Below are 17,168 nucleotides of genomic sequence, written 5' to 3' on the forward strand. Positions count from 1 at the left end.
CTGTAATGCATTATTTATATCACTCGTTTCTGTCTTTAAACTCAATATTCTAGAACAAATCAATTGATCAAGGTTTATTTGAATAATTGATTAATCGTTGATAACCCCTTTGGATTAAATATTCTTGAAAATGTAACTGGTTACGTTTTCAACTTTTTCTACTATCCTTTAATAAAGACTGTTAATGTATGTGTATTCCAAATCAAATATTGTGCTGAAGTCAGTATTACACCTCAAATTAATCATTTTTTTTGATGGCTTGAATATGACTTACCCCACGTGTGTGTGCATGTGGTTGTGGGGTATGGGGGGGTTGCCGTGTGATGTCATTTTTTACAAAATATTGATCAAGATCAAGTCTTATTTTTACGAAACAGTTTTTTACTTGGTTTTCAATAAAAGTGATAATTTTGAAAATAAATGGTTTCAATTTTGATTGAATTAATTTACTTTGGACAATAATGTTGACCATTTTTATAGAGTTTCTTTTTTCGGACCACTATTCAGAATACAATGTTAATTTATACCAACCTTTTTAATCTGAGAGATATTTTTTGTGACATATTCGCACAAAGACTACAATTTTTATATACATTTTTAAAATAACAACTCAGTAATGTTGTTAGAATGTTATTACCAAGTTGTAATTATTAGAAGTTATATCACTACTGAGCTATTTTCAGAACCTCTCCGTGGGCTACTCTGATGTTCTAAGAGGGGGCTACCTGGTGAACGTGGGCACCATGAAGGAGAACCCATGATTTACACTAATGTTCTGTTTCAGAATACAAGAGTAACAATTTAAAAATATTGATGAATTAATCTCCCAAAAATTGTGGACATTCATCCTTTGGACAAGTTTGTTTTTAAAGGCTACGCGGAAAAAACTTATGGCCGACTTGAGGATTTTGAGATGTTTCGCCCTTGAGAGATTGTTAAAATTCAAGCATATTGATTAAAAAAGGATTACAATACTGGAGTATAAAAAGTGACCTGTCAGAAAAAATGTTCACTCGCATCACTTATTAAAAAAAAACTTTAGCTCGGTCCGGAGAACGGTACAAAAAAGAGCTTAAAAGGGTTGGGTTGGGCTGTTAGCTAGAGTGTTTCCTGTTCTCTTCCCCTTGAGCAAGGCACTGAACTGAACTCTCGTCGAAATAAGAGCCCGTGCATAAAAGCTCGTGATGATGAGAAGGGGGAAGGTGGAGGCGAGTGTGTATAGCCAGAGGTGCTAGCGGGGGCCCATCTGCTCGCTCTCGACCGGCGGTGATTGCTGAAGAGAGAAAAGATGGTGCACCAAAACTGCCCAGGGTTTCTCTTGGCTCTATCTTGCCCTCCTGCGGCTCTCAATGCACCACCAGGTGCATCCTTCAGCTGGAAGTCATGAGTCACGTACAAGAGAGGAAGGGATGCAAGGGATGCAGAAACGCCAAGGCGAAGGGGGTGAAGAGAGTGCTGGAGGACTGTTTTTGGGGAGGAGAGATTTTTCTCCCGGCAGATTGCTCATCTGTGCTCCATCTGGACACTTCTGCCTTGTTGCGCTTTCATCGCTAGCATTTCTTTCCGTCTTTACGCTCTTTCACATGCTCCTACTGGAGTTGGGCTTCATCTTGAGGACCCATTCGCCTCCCAAGTTGCTGTTGTACAAATCCAGGAGGTGTGCGTCAGGGTGAAGCCGGTGCTCGCCTAAAATTACACAAAAAACATTAATTAGGTGCAAAGTCATGCCAGTGGTTAGATACTCCTGCAAATCTACTGAAGCCAGTTGCAGGAATTGTAAAAGACATTTCACCCGCATTGAATTCTTCATACATTCCTACAGGGTGGAGGAGAGCAGGGTTTTTAAGTGTCATTGCGCCACCCAGTGCAAATCTTCTGAATTGCACGTTTCCTCCGCCCATCCCAACTTTCGCATTTCATCTGGTGACTATGGGAGAAGGCTTTCGGCCATTTTGAGACCCCACATTAGTATTCTGTGAACGTAATTAGGTTTTAAAAAAAAATTCGAAAGAGTCGGTGAAATTGTTGAGGAAGAACGTTCTGTACCAGGCAGTTCAGCCAGAAAATGGAAACCAATAATGTAATGTAAGCTCAGGGGTCTCAAACTCAATTTACTTGGGGGCTGCCGGAGCTAAGGTCTGGGAGGTTTCCCACAAGAAAGGCTTTGATAAAAAACATTCTACTCTCCTCAAAGTAAGGTCTAAAAAAACCCAAGAATTAATATTTTTTTTAAAAAACCGATCATTCAGAAATAAATGTATCCATAATTTGCATGAGCTGCACTTACATCAAAGGCACAGTATGTATGATTTGACCACTGGATGTCCCTGTATTGTGTGGTGCAACCAAAAATGAGTGCTAAAAAGCACAAGGAAGAATACAAACTGAGGAGAATATCCATTCATTATCTGCACCACCTATCCTCAGTAGGATCACGAGGGTGACACCATGAACTGGTTGCCAGCCAGTTGCAGGGCACACAGAGACAGACAACTCACTCGCTCATTCACACCTAGGGACAATTTGGACCGGCCAATTAACCTGACATGCATGTTTTTGGAATGTGGGAGGAAACCCGAGTGCCTGGAGAAAACCCTCGCAAGCACAGGGAGAACATGCAAACTCCACACAGGAAGACTGGTAGCTGGATTTGATCCTATGACCTCAGAACCGTGCCACAGACACGCCAACCACTCATCCGCCTGTGTATGTATATTATATATGTATTATATATATATATATATAAATCATTCACAAAATATAACATTGTGTATTTTCCACTATGATTTTAATCAATATAGTTTTTTTTAAAGAATTTATTTTTTTTTTCAGTCAGGTGCTAAACCAAAACTGTCTATGCTACTTGATTCATCCTGAAGGCAACACAACCAGGAAGTATATGTTTTTTTATATACTTTAATACAACTCAAGTAAATAAAATTAAATCACTTCATTAAATCAACATAAAATGTACGATATCCAAAATACTCACACCCAAAAATGAATAAGTAAAATAAATAAACCTGACTGTTTGGAATTAAAAAAAAAAACGTGTACAAAAATTAAACCACCCGGAAATAAACGTGTCCTAGCAGCAGCCCAACGTTGACACCAACACTATGCTACAGGTATGATTTCTTTTTTCTTTTTTATAATAATTATTACCATACACAGTGGCGCTAAACCATACACAGTGTCCCTTTGTTTGTGTGAGACATGTGTTTTTGTACATACAATGCTACATTTGGATGCCCAATATGATTTCCGTTTCACCCAACAGAATGAGGATATCAATTTATATTGGCTCGAGAGTCTAGGTTTGATTCACACGTTGGTACGGGTTAGTCAATTAATTCTGATGATCAAGGTAGGAAGGCAAAGGGCTATGGATATCCTATAAGGAGATTTGCGTGTGCAGCATAATTCATCGCATGTTTCACTATCCGCACATGCAAATTGAGTTACATAAAACAAAGACTTACCAATGTTCCCACCCACTTCGTACAAGGAACAATCCATGGTGCCATTCCTGTCAAGAGAAACATTATATCTAAATTGTTCTTGGACATTATTCAAGACTTTCCTCTCCTTTGCTGTGTCACCGGACAACATTAGCACTTTATGACATCACAGATTTTCTACTTTTGTTTTCATGCTCATTGTTTTCGCCAGCCAGTCAAATTCCTTCTTTAGTTCACCTCGAGTCAAAGCAGTTGCCACGTACCTTCGCCGTTGGCCCTTCCCTGTTTCAGGGCTGACGAACTGGTGGACAAACTGGGACAGCAGGTCGGACGCTCGAGAATCCACATTGATGTGGAAGTCCATGCTGCCGCTCACCTGGTCCCCGATATGGATCTTCACTGTGCGCCATGCCTGAAGGAAGCACCACAACGGTTGGAAGATGTTTTAGTCCACTGAAGAGCATCAATAGACACTACAGTGCTGCTAACGCTCCAGTTCCTCAGCCCTCTCAAATCGATTGATGACCGACAAGTTCTTTTTTTAGAAGAGTTATTGATAAGTTTATTTCCTTTTTAATATTGATAAGATGCCAGTTCGTTGTTTTGACTACTACACCTCACTGTTGTTTGTCATTTGGACTGTTATGCACTGTTGACGTCATTGTCACCATCAGCGGAAATGCTTTTTGTAACCCAGGAGATTTGATAAAAACAAATGGCTCAGGGGAGGGCTTCGAGAACAGATTTGGAAATTGGCATTGTGAGAGTTTTTTTGTACAGTTCTTTTCTTTTCTCCTTGTGAGTTCAACATTCTTTGATGTCTTCTCCCCCTATTCTAGTGTCTAGTAAACTACAAACCTATCATCTATTATTTCCCATTATTCTTTGAACGAGGAAATATTTTTAGTTATTTTTGTCAGGACCAGAACTGAGATAGGACCCACTCGCGTAACGTTTCTCACAGTTTTATTGGGAAGAAGGGAATCCTAAGATCGCGAGTCGCGGGGAGCAGGTTGCCCGGACACGGAAGTGGGACTTCCGTCGCGAGCGATGGTGGTGTCAGGAATGGAAAAAAGTTAAAAGCCAGGAGAGGAGAGTAGACGTGGTCGAGATCAAAACACGAATCGTTATTCGGGGCGAAAGAACAGACGAGGTCGAGATCAAAACAGGTCGTAATTCGGGACGGGAGAGCAGACGTGGTCTAACTTAAAACAGATCGTAGCGGGAGAAAAACAGGAGCAAAAACATAGGGCAGGCGAAAAAGTGCTTGCCGTGTAAAAACGGAGATCCGCAGACAGACCGACAAAAGGGGACTGACAGGACAGAGTTTAAATACTGACAGGGAGCCAATCTGTTAACAAGTGGCAGCTGGCGCCCACGGGCGGGGCCAATTGGGCGCCATGGCAACAGTGACAGAAGCTGGCGCCACACGGCGCGGGCCAATTGCGTGCCATGGCAACTGTGACAAACAAATAAATGGAATTTTAAAAAAAACACTAGTAAGGTTGTTTCCCAAATAATGATGTAGGCATTCTGCGGTTTATTTTTATAATAATTTCAGGGAGCACACACACTAGTTTTTAGAGTGCATGTTGTGTTTTTGGGTCAAAAAGAACCTCAGAAATTGACAAAAAATTGAACGATTCATTATTTTGATCAATTAAATCACATTTTTTGTATTGTTTTGTTGAAAAAACAACTAACCAATCTTTAGAGGTGTGTTTCAACACAAAATGAATCTGTTTTGGGGTTGCTTTTTACAACAAAACCCATTTTTAAAAGCAAATACCTTAAATATTATTTTGCTTTAAGTCAGTGTGTTTCAAAACCAGTTCTATGACATAAAATCGAATTCTAAACAAATATAAAAGAAAATACACTATAGTCATGTATATGTCATGATTACCTAAGTGGAGCCACCTGGTGTAATCATCTGGCGCGCTGGAATGCGCTTCCTCATTGGTTTATGTTCCCTTTTTAAGCACGCTACGCCGAGACCTCTTTGTCTGAGGATTACTTTTGTACCCCGTTTGACTCTCCTGATTTACCTGTGTCTTCTTGACTTGTTTACCTGATTCTGCCTGCCTCCGATCCGACCTGCTTCCGTCCCACGCTACAATCTTCTCTCCAGTCCCGATAAACTCGACCTGCTTCCGTCCCACGCTGCGATTGGCTACGTGTTCTGAAGTTGTCTTCACGGCGTTGCTGCTGACGTTCGACGGTCATCGCGTTTCCCGCTAACCATTTACACTTCCCCAAATAAAAGAATTGTACGAACGCTCTGGGGTCTCCTGCTCTGTTCTGGTCCCCCTGACAGTATATCTATTCATTGATGTGAATGAGAATGATTGACAGCTCTACATGATCTTTTCCCCGTATATTGCAGATGCTTCGGATCTGAAGCAATCGGCAGATACAAAAAACATCAAATCAATTATTTTTTTCCTCTTGGCCCGGCTCCTCTACCAAATTGGCCCGGCCCCTGACCAAATTATTTAACCCCAAGCACCCCTGCCCTAAACTGATTTTACAAGGTATTGTTGTATGCTAATTTGGCCCAACCACAAAATTTATTTTTTTCTCCCCAACAAATAACAGAAGATATGCTCTTAAAAGCAAATAAGTCAATCTGCAAGTGAATCTATGGAAGCAAACCTCTGAGGAATTTTTGTCTGTTTTCTCCTTGCTCTCGGTGTGGTTTTTCCTCAGCAAGTTCTTGAAATGACGATCGTAGAACTGGTAGCGCCGGTTGCTATTCTCGTTACGCTCCCGCACGTTGTTCATGACAAAGTTTGGAATCTGTGGAGGGGAGAGATCGTGAGAAATGCTTCACACACATCACACAGCTGCTAAAGGTATCAAGCAGCACCCGCCACGAACCGTCCAAAGCAAGTCCTGGTAGACGATAAGCAGCCTCATGATATCGGCAGCCTTTTCCACTTGGGCCTTCTCAGCCCCGTCGGTTAGCCTGTTGGGAACGGCCTTGTGAAGGAAGAGGTTAGGAGCCATGATGGTCGCTACGGCCCACAGGTTCATCCGGTTCCTCTTCTCGTGACTCACCACTTTGCTGAGGAACTCTAACAGGGCCTGAGACACACATGCACTAATAAGGAAATGTCCAACACTGTGACAATTCGAGTTAGAAAATTGAGTTAAAGTACAACATTTTTCTGACTATAAGGTGCACCCGAACACACTAAGTTGGCCAGGAATTTGAAAGAATGCCTGATGACCCAGTGTGCCTTGTATACTGTAGAATACAGTGAAAATGAATAGAATGAATATATACCGTAAATTCCGGACTATAAGCCGCTACTTTTTTCCCAAACGTTCAACCCTGCGGCTTATTAAGTGATGCGGCCAATTTATGTAATTTCTCTAATGGCCGCCAGCGGCGCTCGAGTACAAAAGGTAAGATTCAGACCGGTGGAATATATGCGCCGAGGAAGACTGCAACTTCTTGGCTTGACTAGCGGCGAGAAATCTTTCACTAAAACTGGCCGCATGCGAAAGGCAACTTTTTCGCAAGTCTGCCAGTGGATCCTGACAGCGTGGGGCAGCATTAAAAAATCCACCATCACCAATGGGTTCCGAAAAGCCGGTCGGAGAGGAGGGCACAGAATCGGGAGTGGATCGGAGTGTGGGACGACGTCTGTATGACAACGTTTCTTTCCGACACTGAGAAAGACGAATTTGATGGCTCCAGTTCTAAGGCAGAAGATGAGGACGGTTTACTGTGATTTTTACAAGTACGGTATGTTTTTTTAACAGACCCGTTTACTGTGTTGCGAGCTTGTTGCTAGCGTGTTGCTACCTGTCACAGGCACCGTTTGGGACGAAAGTTATATTATTATTATTAAAGCTTTGAAAATTCTCTCGGTGTACCGTAAATATGTGTAACCATGTATAATATGTATTTGCAACTGTATATTTTTGTAATGTATTTATTTTAGAGACTTATTTTGATATGTTTTGTACGGGCGAATAAAAAAGAAGGGGCGAAAACCACGGTAGCTGACGGGAAGTGGAGTAAACGTGAGACGTGTTTTTGGACTCGGCGGACAATAGTGGATATATATTTTTCCCACCCTTACCTTTGGAATTATACACTTTTTTCCTTGGATTACTTTCAACGGGACCCGGACTCTGCAGGTCTGCATCAAACCGTAAGTACCGGTATCATATTCCGTTCATTTTGCCGGCTGTGTTTTTTGGACTGTGTACTTTAATGAAGGACATTCAGTTTCAATCGCGGGACTTAAAGTCGGATTTGGGTTAATTTTGTGTTTGTGTTACATTTTTTAATGTGGGCGCATGCGGCTTATATACAGGTGTGGCTTGTGTAAGTACAAAAACAGTTTTCCTCTTAAAATGTGGTGGGTGCGGCTTATAATCAGGTGCGCTCTATAGTCCGGAATTTACGGTACACAAGATTTTATTTGTGCAATGATAGATCAATCGAAAACATAGCTGACCAAAATCACAAAGTATTGTAGGAAACGGGATATAAATCCATGCCGTGGCACTCTCCGCCACCACTTAACTGCTAGACAAATAGACTAATGACATTCGTAAAGCCTTCAGGTTTTGTCTCATTATCACACTATTTTTACTCACAGTGTTTGAAACAAACGTTGGAGAATGGAGAAAACAGATACAGATAGAAAAAATACTTGAGAATAGCAGAATGTTTTTTTATTTTGTAGGAAACCCAATTCTTCCCCAAGGTAAATTGAGTTTGAGACGTCTTATTTAGTGTGTTACTTTTCCTATTTCATAAGAAAAATCACCACCCCCCAAAAAAAAACAAAAAAACAAGTGGCATTGGTATTATTGTTTTTGACAAGTAAAACAAATGAAAATTAAATACCAAAATAACAAAACAATACCTAAAATGAGATTTTATTATTTTTAACATTTTTTTCTACGTTAGAAAAAAATAAAATAAGGTTAAAAATAAGCAAAGTTGTCTTAATTCTGCCTTATTTTGCTCATTTTTGTATGATTTTTTTTATCTTAATATTTTAAACTTGTTTTTAGTATAAAAAAAAGAAGAAGAGTATTATTATTATTCATAATGTGTATTTAAATGAAGAAAGAACTTTACACTTAAAAATAAGCAAATTTATCTGAAATGACCTACCCGAAGTTACTACAAAAACAAGATAATAAATTGTAGATTGAGAAAATAAAAAAATACTTGATTGAAAAACAAGTTCTCGTCATTTATTCATTAAAGGGACACCGTGTAATATTTCAACATTAAATACTGATGTATTTTGTAGTGCAACTGAAAACAAATGCAACAAAGCACAAGTAAGAAAACAAACGACAAAGACTTAAAGTGACCAAACCAAACCATTTTTAAGATGGTAGATGATGGTGGGCGTCATGTTTTTGCAAAATAAATACAAACTTCTATATGTAGAAGTGTTTAAAAAGACTGCACATTTATATAGTAGTTAATGTATGATTACTTATTATTCAAATTGAAAACATTTTTTTACCATAGAGAGGGCGCTAAATAAGTGAGCCTTTTAAGTGAAAGTCCTTGTTTTTTTTACAATTTTAGATGTTAAGTTGTTCTTGTGCACCTTACCTACTAACCTCCGTGTCTAACTAGGCATCGTCAATGCACAATTCTATGAATTCAACTCTGTCCATGGTCATCGGATAATGTGGTTTTCCAATCGAAACCCAAGCAAGTAGTTCTTACATAGACAGATGTTGTTTGTGAAGTGCAATTTAAAAAAGTGACGATCCACATTGGAATAACCAAAACAGTAGCTCTCTTGAAAGTAGTATTTGTTAAACAGCACAATAACAGGGCGACCCCGAGTGGACAACAACAATAACAGTATCTCAAATCATACTTGACCCAATTGATTAATGGGATAAACAGCCATAAAATATTTTTTGTATCCAAGACTTCCATGGTTTGCAGCCTAAGCTATGAAAGACTATAAGCAGCTGCTTATGCCCTGCAGGTGCATCATGCCCTCTCATTGCCCACGACCAGCAATTGCCTTTTAACCACTCCATGGATTTGCGTTTTCAAGTGTGTCCTCGGTTTAGGGTGGAAAATGATCACATGGCCACCGATTTGCATTATTAGCATCGCAACAGCCAATCCTGTTGTGCTACGCCCGCTTTCTTGTTGGTGCTAAACTCAAGTGTGACCACGCAATTTGTCATTTTGTTAGATTCAACAGTAGTTGCTTGGCAACAGTCTGGAGGAGGCTTGTCGGAAAGACAATCGAGTCATGTTCCAAACACTAAAAATATCTGAGTGTGTTTTTGTTTCTGTTGAAGATGTGACGGGTGTGCGCACCTTGAGAGTGTTCCTGTTGACTTCAGGCAGCAACAGAATGAGCAAGTTCAACACGTGAAGTTTCTGTTTGAGGTCCGTGATGTCTGGTCGAGGAAGCACAAAGAAAAACACGAGACGAGTTGTGAACTTACACACACACAATCATATCTCTCATTTCCTCCGTGTTTGTGGAAGAGTAATGGGACGCTTCAAGATGGATGGCGCTGTGACATAGGGTCATTATTAGCTTTCCTGGCTTAGAATTCTGCTTACCGACGTCGTTCATCACAATGACCAAGTCTCTATCAGCAAACCATAAATCAGACGATCCACATATTGATTTGTATTGTGTGAGGACGATGCAAACAAATTATTTTTGCACACCCCTGGAGAAATGGGATGTACTGGTGAAGCAAAAATTAAAGCTTGAAAAATGCTGTTATATAGGGTAGGTGTTACTCATTAGCAAAGGACTACCTGTTTGATATGCATCTCTGAGATATTTTTTATCAGGTTATTACATATTACCAAAGTTTGGACTAACGCGTTACAAAGGAATGCGTTCCTGGAAGGCAATTACTTTTCTCTGTACAACAGCAAAATCCTCTAAAGGGTGGGCATGTTTTATTTACCTACAAGATACAAGTAAAAACGTTTATGGCAGCGGCGTGACAAGCATAGAACATGAGGATGCTGAATTTCTCCTCATTGAGATATTCCCCCCTCCCCCGTTATATATACTCGCATCTAAGAAAGTATAAAATAAAATACTGAAATTACTGAGTTTGCTTATATACCGTAAATTCCGGACTATAAGCCACTACTTTTTTGCTAAACTTTCAACCCTGCGGCTTATTCAGTGATGCGGCCAATTTATGTAATTTTTCTAACGGCCGCCAGCAGCACTCGAGTACAAGAGGTAAGATTGAGACCGGTGGAATATATGCGCCGAGGAAGACTGCAACTTCTTAGCTTGTGCATAAAATAGCGTAAACATACCCTCATCATGCAAAATGCAAAAAGAAAGGCACATGACGCAGATTTCAAACTAAAATCAATCGAGCAGTCCGATAAAGAAGGAAACAGGGCTACTTCACGTAAATTTGGCATAAACGAATCGATGGTGAGACGCTGGAAACGGCAGCGGGAAGAACTGGAGAAATGTAAAAAGGCGAAAAAAGCTTTCCGAGGTAATAAAACTCGGTGGCCCGAACTGGAAGACCTTATAGAAGACTGGGTGAACACATAGAGAGCAGATGGCCGAGGTGTTTCAACTGTGCAGATCAGACTGAAAGCAAAAACAATCGCCACCGAAAAGGAAATTCCGGATTTCAAAGGAGGACCGTCGTGGTGTCTTAGATTTATGAAACAAAAAAGTCTGTTCGTCAGGAGATATATATTTAGTGGATATGTATTTTCCCCACCCTTACCTTTGGAAATGTACGCTTTTTTCCTTGGATTACTTTCAACGGGACCCGGACTCTGCAGGTCTGCATCAAACCTTAAGTACCGGTATCATTATCCGTTCATTTTGCCGGCTGTGACTTTTGGACTGTGTACTTTAATGAAGGACATTTAGTTTCAATCGCGGGACTTAAAGTCGGGTTTGGGTTAATTTTGTGTTTGTGTTACATTTTTTTATGTGGGCGCATGCGGCTTACATACAGGTGCAGCTTGTGTAAGTACAAAATCGGTTTTCCTCTTAAAATGTGGTGGGTGCGGCTTATAATCAGGTGCGCTCTATAGTCCAGAATGTACGCTACTCATATTTGATTGTGTGTCAGCAGTAGTGAATGAATGTGGGGACTGGGGCGTGGATTATACATGAACAAAAACTCATCAGAGCAAACCTCAGCACAGAATTTACAGGAAAAGTGTGCAGGATTTTGGTATTTTTATTTGTGAAATTATTTTTGCAGTAATCTTTGCCTGGAGAAAAAAAGGAATTGTCTTGGACAGTACCCAAAAAAAGGAGAAAGAAATCTTTGAGTGATTTGAAGCCCAGAGACAAAATGGATTTGGAGTGTCTTGGCTAAGTGTTCAATTGCAAGCTCTCAAGATTGCAAAAGCTAAGACATATCAAGGCGTCACTGCTTCTACTGTTTGGTTAACACATTTTCTCCTAATTCTTTTATAAACTGGCTATTTCAAAGCAGTTTTAGGAAGCTGCATGTAACTAGATGCTTACGTACGGAGTAATGCATTACTTTTTGGTGTGATTAATCTGGGGGGAACTGATTTCATTTTTAAATGAAATAATTAACAACTCTAACTACAAACTGTTCATCAGTTACGCACACGACACTGATAATTACTATGCTGTTATAGGTTATCCTCATGTTATAACAGGGTCAATGTTATTAAAAGGAACTGATTGATAAGCTTATTTTAAAAAGGCAAATTCAGATTTATTAAGAATCGATCCTGTATGGAAAGACAGATCATGTTAAGATTTCATATGCTAGTCATTTCCAATGTTGGTGTAACAGAGTTGAAATTTGATTGTTTTGAATGTTATTTGAATTCTCACAAAATCTGTGTTTTTGTTGTATTACTGTTAATATTCCGGTACCTCATTCAGTTGTTAAGTCATGGGCGTCTGCGACTGTCTTTTTCGTTCGGCACTTTATGGGCTTCAGCGCTTGCCGTAGCTTAAGTGAATTTGTAAGCGCTGAAGGTAAGATGTGCCCAATATCAGTTGGATAAAAAAATGCATATTTTGCTAGACATATGAGCTGCTTTCGCAAATTATTTTTGTATATAAAGATATATAAGTTGTGCTAAATGATGTATATTAAAAAAAGCACTGAATAAGAAGTAAAGCAATACAGCTTGAAATGATGATGCAACGTGTTTTGATGCAAACACGCCACGAGGTGCGGCCTGTTGAGTGATGACCCGTTCTTTTGTATCTTTAATATTTTAGATAATTGCAGTCGTGAACAGAGGCCCCTGACTTTTGTATTGTTTTGTTTACTGAATGCAGGTACGTGGGAAAGTTATGTTCATTGTTATTATGGAAGTTTCATTATTAATGTGCTCGCATGTTGTCTGCTTGCCGTAGCTTGAGTGAATTTGTAAGCGCTGAAGATAATTGCCCCTGACTTTTGTATTGTTTTGTTTACTGAATGCAGGCAATAAACCCAGAGATTGTGAAACCTTGTGTCGTGCATGAAAGAGGGTCGCTACATTTACACTTCAGTAACTCCTGTTTGGGCGTTTTTTTTTTAAAGTTCCTAGTAAGAAGAAGTTCAAAATTAAAAAGAGTGTTCTTCTGACCTCTGACAGCACTGAAGGTGTTGAGGTACTCGGCAGTGAGCAGCGGAGCAGGAAGCTCACGAATAAATTTCTTGAGAAGCGCGGCGACGTCGTTGGGACTCACATCGTCCCACTTCATCCCTGCGTAGAAGTTGGCCTCCAGGTTTTGTTGCAGCATCTAGGAAAAAGACATTTTCCAAAATGTTTAAGGCATTTTGAGTGACAGTTATTGCGAGTCAATTAATTCAAATTTTTTTGTTGAAAGAGCGGCAACCCTAACCGAACCTGAAAAAACTTGAGGAATTTGGCAATCCAACGCCAAAATTATCACCTGAGGTTCATGAGTAATGTTTGAACTGAAAAGAGGAGAAAAATGGAATCTGGATTTAACAAAAAAATACAGCGACTACATAAATGGATTCATTCTACATAAAACAGAATAATTACGCTACTTAAAGGGACTTTGTGTATTATTTAGCAGCTCCAAGTGGTTAAAATAATTTTAATCATTAAAACAAAAACAATATTGAATTCAATAATAGGCAAAAAGCTATCATAGAAAAAAAAATATCATTTAAACATCCCTAGAGATAACAAATATGTGTGAAAACCAAAAACCTTGTAAAAGTCTGGGCAAAAAATATAAGAAAAAATGTTTGGTTTGGTCATTTTGAGTCTCTTTAGTTTATGTTTTTCATTATGCTCTCCGGCGCACATTTCCAATTGTAGCACAACGATACAGTGATGTTCAGTGATCAAATATGACACATTTAAAGAAATAGTAAAAGTACTGCATCAAAAGTGTAAAAAAATAAATATGATATGCATACGTAATATATATATATATATATATATATATATATATATTTATATATATATATATATTTAAAAGTCTCTTCCAAAAAAAGCATTTTGAAAAAAATAGTATAAGCACCATAGATTTTTTTCTCAAGTTATAAAGAAAAACGTTTTTGGGGGTTTTCCTCAGGAGCTACATGATGACCCATTTTGAATGACAATGATCAAAAGCATAACAGTTGATAGCTCTAAAAACTGAAGTTGGTCTTTTAGGAAACCGAGTTAAATATCAAGGTAAATACAACATTTAGAGGGAGAATAAAACCAATTGTTTTTTTGATGGTCTTATGCGGATCTTCGGCGCTCTCTAGTGGCTCGTAGGCACATTTTAAAAAATGTTTTATAAAGGAAAATAATATGTTTTTTGTAGGAGGACAAACAGGACACGGATATTCTTAAGGTTATCCAATATATATATATATATATATATATATATATATATATATATATATATATATATATATATATATATGTGTGTGTGTGTGTGGTCTAAACAAATACCTTGACTCTGGACAGAGATCCAGGAACCCGCAGAATTCCCTCGGAGTCGACTCCTTTCCTCTCCAGGAATGTTAAAAGCTGTCAGTTGAAAACAAGGACTGATTAATTTATCATTATGATATGAGCAGAAATATTTCTATGACACATCTGCAGGCTATTCTCAGCTTATCTTGGATCACACTAAACAAAGCCAAAAGACGAGCAAGGACTAACTGCATTGACTGTATATGGAAATGTGACACCAGAAACTCTCAGCTGGCATTGCGTCAGACCACAGCACTATGCACCACAAGCGAGTTTTCATACCTCCAGCAGGAGAAGAGGTGTGGTTGTCGCCGCTTTCACTTTCTGGTCATTCTCCAGCAGTGTTGCAAGTGGGACGCCAAACAACGGGCTATCTGATGAAACACATTTGTGCAGTTTTTAATTTCATTTTCAACTGTTATTCCTGCATTTCATGTACGACTTGTCTATTTAAATAAAATAAAGTGACATAGACTTCAGTCTTTATCACTTGGCATTGAAAAACCATGCAATCTATTTCTCCCATGTTGCAAAAATAATGGGCCTACACTTTAATGCAGAGCCGGCCTAAGAATCATGTGATCTTAATTATATTTTGTCCAATAATACTTTTTAAACAATTCTAAATTGTCCGTAAGCTTCTTTTCATTGCTCCCTCATTGCCGTGTCCCTCATAGCTTCTGTCAAACGGATGTTTTCATCCCTAAATCGAATAAAAACTTATACCAGACATATGACAGAACAGGTTCAACTTTTAGCATTACTTTTAATGCCCTAGGAAAATGAATTCTTGATAACATTAAAATGCAATGATAATCTGTCCCAGTGTCTGAAACTCATGACAAAAAGTTACCGGACAACTTTTCAGAGTTGTCTGCCCAGCCATAAAGTTGCCTGCCCCATTTTTCACAACTCGAAACACAATGAGACGACTACTCGCAAAAAAAACCAACATTGTTGCAAAGTATTAAGGATTGATAATCAGAATATATAACGGAATAACATCTTGAAATTAAGTTTATTATAAATCTACTTATAACATTCATTGCATGGATATGACATCGCTGTTTTCCATTCATGCAATGTTTGCGTTGCGTCGTCTGCTACAAGCCACGTCAAATCCTCTTTCCACGATGCTTTTAATGTACGTTTACGTTTTGTAGAATTATAAATTTTGTTAGCTTCTTTTGAGTCTTTCTTCTGGGGCTGAGGTTTTGGCTTGATTCCTAACCACTTATCCATTTTTCCTGCATTCTCTGTGCATCTACTATGGAAAATGATAAGCAAATGCGTGACCTTGCAAGGCTCGGGAAAGTACGGAAGCAGGAATTTATTCGATGCAGGCTTCTGATCGGCTGCTGAGTGTGCAAATTGCCAAACGAACCGAAATTCCGAAATTTCCAAACTGAACGAAGATTTCAAAATCGAAATAAAGCAAACGTTTTATTTGATTAGAATTTTTTTTTTTTTTCTTGAAAAAGTTGTCGGCCACCCGGGCAGAGACGTTTTGAAAGTTGTACGCCCGACGTAAAAGATGCACGCCCCGGGCGTCCGGCCAGACACTTATTTCAGACACTGTCTGTATGACAGAATAATTGCAATATTCTTGATGAAAGAAATGATGATGAATTTTGTGCATAAAAAATGAATTTTGCTGAGTAAAATGTGGTTTTATACCTGAATTGTATAGCAATTTTAGGAGTTTTGCTTTTTATTGCGTATTGCTCCTGTAGCTGCAGCAAATGTTTTATAGCCATAAAAGAGTTACTGAGGGTTAAATTGATTGAGACATAGAACCACTGAAGGCCTAGGTGTAAAATGCACGGCCCGCCACTGCTTTAAAGTGTGATGAAGACGCCATACCTTGCATTTTCCTCTTGGCCATCTTGTGTCGCTTGACCTCCAGCCCGATGTTGTCGCACAGCGCCGTCATTTCGATGAGAGTATATTGCCGCACCTTCTTCATGTCAGCAGGAGACAGGTCTTGAATTTGAGTGACTCCCAGGCGGCATTTTGCCCACACTACGCGCTGGAGAGGATCCGCAGTGAGACAATCGCAGCGAAAAGGAAGAGGGGGTGGGGGGAGACAGAGTCATAATGGATGAGGAAAAAAGAAAATCCAAAAAAATAATCCAAAAATAAGATGAGGCTTTTGGGGATCATATAGTTGTAATAGTCAGGCAGAAATACAATTCATTTATCAATCTGTAATCCACAGAAGGAAAACTTGCAGTGCTCAGAAAAGCACACCAACTTCTAACGACCCTCACTGCACTCCATAAAAAATAACTATTTAGGGATCATGTTTCATATTGTACTAAATTTTCAACGTATGTCTATGGTAACAAGATGAAAAGGTTAGTGGTTCTTAAAGGTTATTTTACTCTATTTTGTCTTGAGTAAAAAAATGAATAAAAAAACTAAAGAGGCCAATATCATCCAATATGGAAGATGGCTGAACTAAAATTATAAAAAAAAATTTGCCATCCACCAAATCACACATTTATTGTATTATTCTCCTATTTTTAGTGTTATGTCCCACATGTTTTCCACTTTTTTCCTATTCTAAAACAAGGTATTATATTTAAACACTTCTTATAAAATACCAGCGCTTTTTTTTTTTTACGTAATAAAGAACTCAAACTTTGAGTGTGCGTTATATACGAAGTTTTATTGCAAAACATTAATTACAACGGGATTCGAACCCAGTTTGCCATGGTGAGCTAAACTCTATCTACTGGATCATCAGTGATAAA

General features: G+C 38.9%; 1 protein-coding gene across 3 annotated transcripts in view; it reads right to left on the reverse strand.

Annotated features, from left to right (window-relative positions):
• Positions 1–263: 263 nt before the first annotated feature.
• Positions 264–17,168, reverse strand: part of arhgap40 (Rho GTPase activating protein 40) — a 31,622-nt gene continuing 14,717 nt past the window's right edge. For all 3 annotated transcript variants that reach the window (XM_088338791.1, XM_088338792.1, XM_088338790.1), the window contains exons 6-15: positions 16,276–16,441; positions 14,695–14,786; positions 14,389–14,466; positions 13,051–13,207; positions 9,793–9,875; positions 6,342–6,548; positions 6,117–6,260; positions 3,725–3,873; positions 3,483–3,529; positions 264–1,686 (exon numbers count right to left, since the gene is read on the reverse strand). In XM_088338791.1, the coding sequence (XP_088194917.1) occupies positions 1,580–1,686; positions 3,483–3,529; positions 3,725–3,873; positions 6,117–6,260; positions 6,342–6,548; positions 9,793–9,875; positions 13,051–13,207; positions 14,389–14,466; positions 14,695–14,786; positions 16,276–16,441 (1,230 nt within the window). In that variant the 3' untranslated portion in view covers positions 264–1,579. The remainder of the gene's footprint in view (positions 1,687–3,482; positions 3,530–3,724; positions 3,874–6,116; positions 6,261–6,341; positions 6,549–9,792; positions 9,876–13,050; positions 13,208–14,388; positions 14,467–14,694; positions 14,787–16,275; positions 16,442–17,168) is intronic.

Source organism: Urocampus carinirostris, chromosome 6, assembly GCF_059441175.1.
Source record: "Urocampus carinirostris isolate Australia breed hairy pipefish chromosome 6, RoL_Ucar_1.0, whole genome shotgun sequence".
Lineage (NCBI taxonomy): Eukaryota > Metazoa > Chordata > Actinopteri > Syngnathiformes > Syngnathidae > Urocampus > Urocampus carinirostris.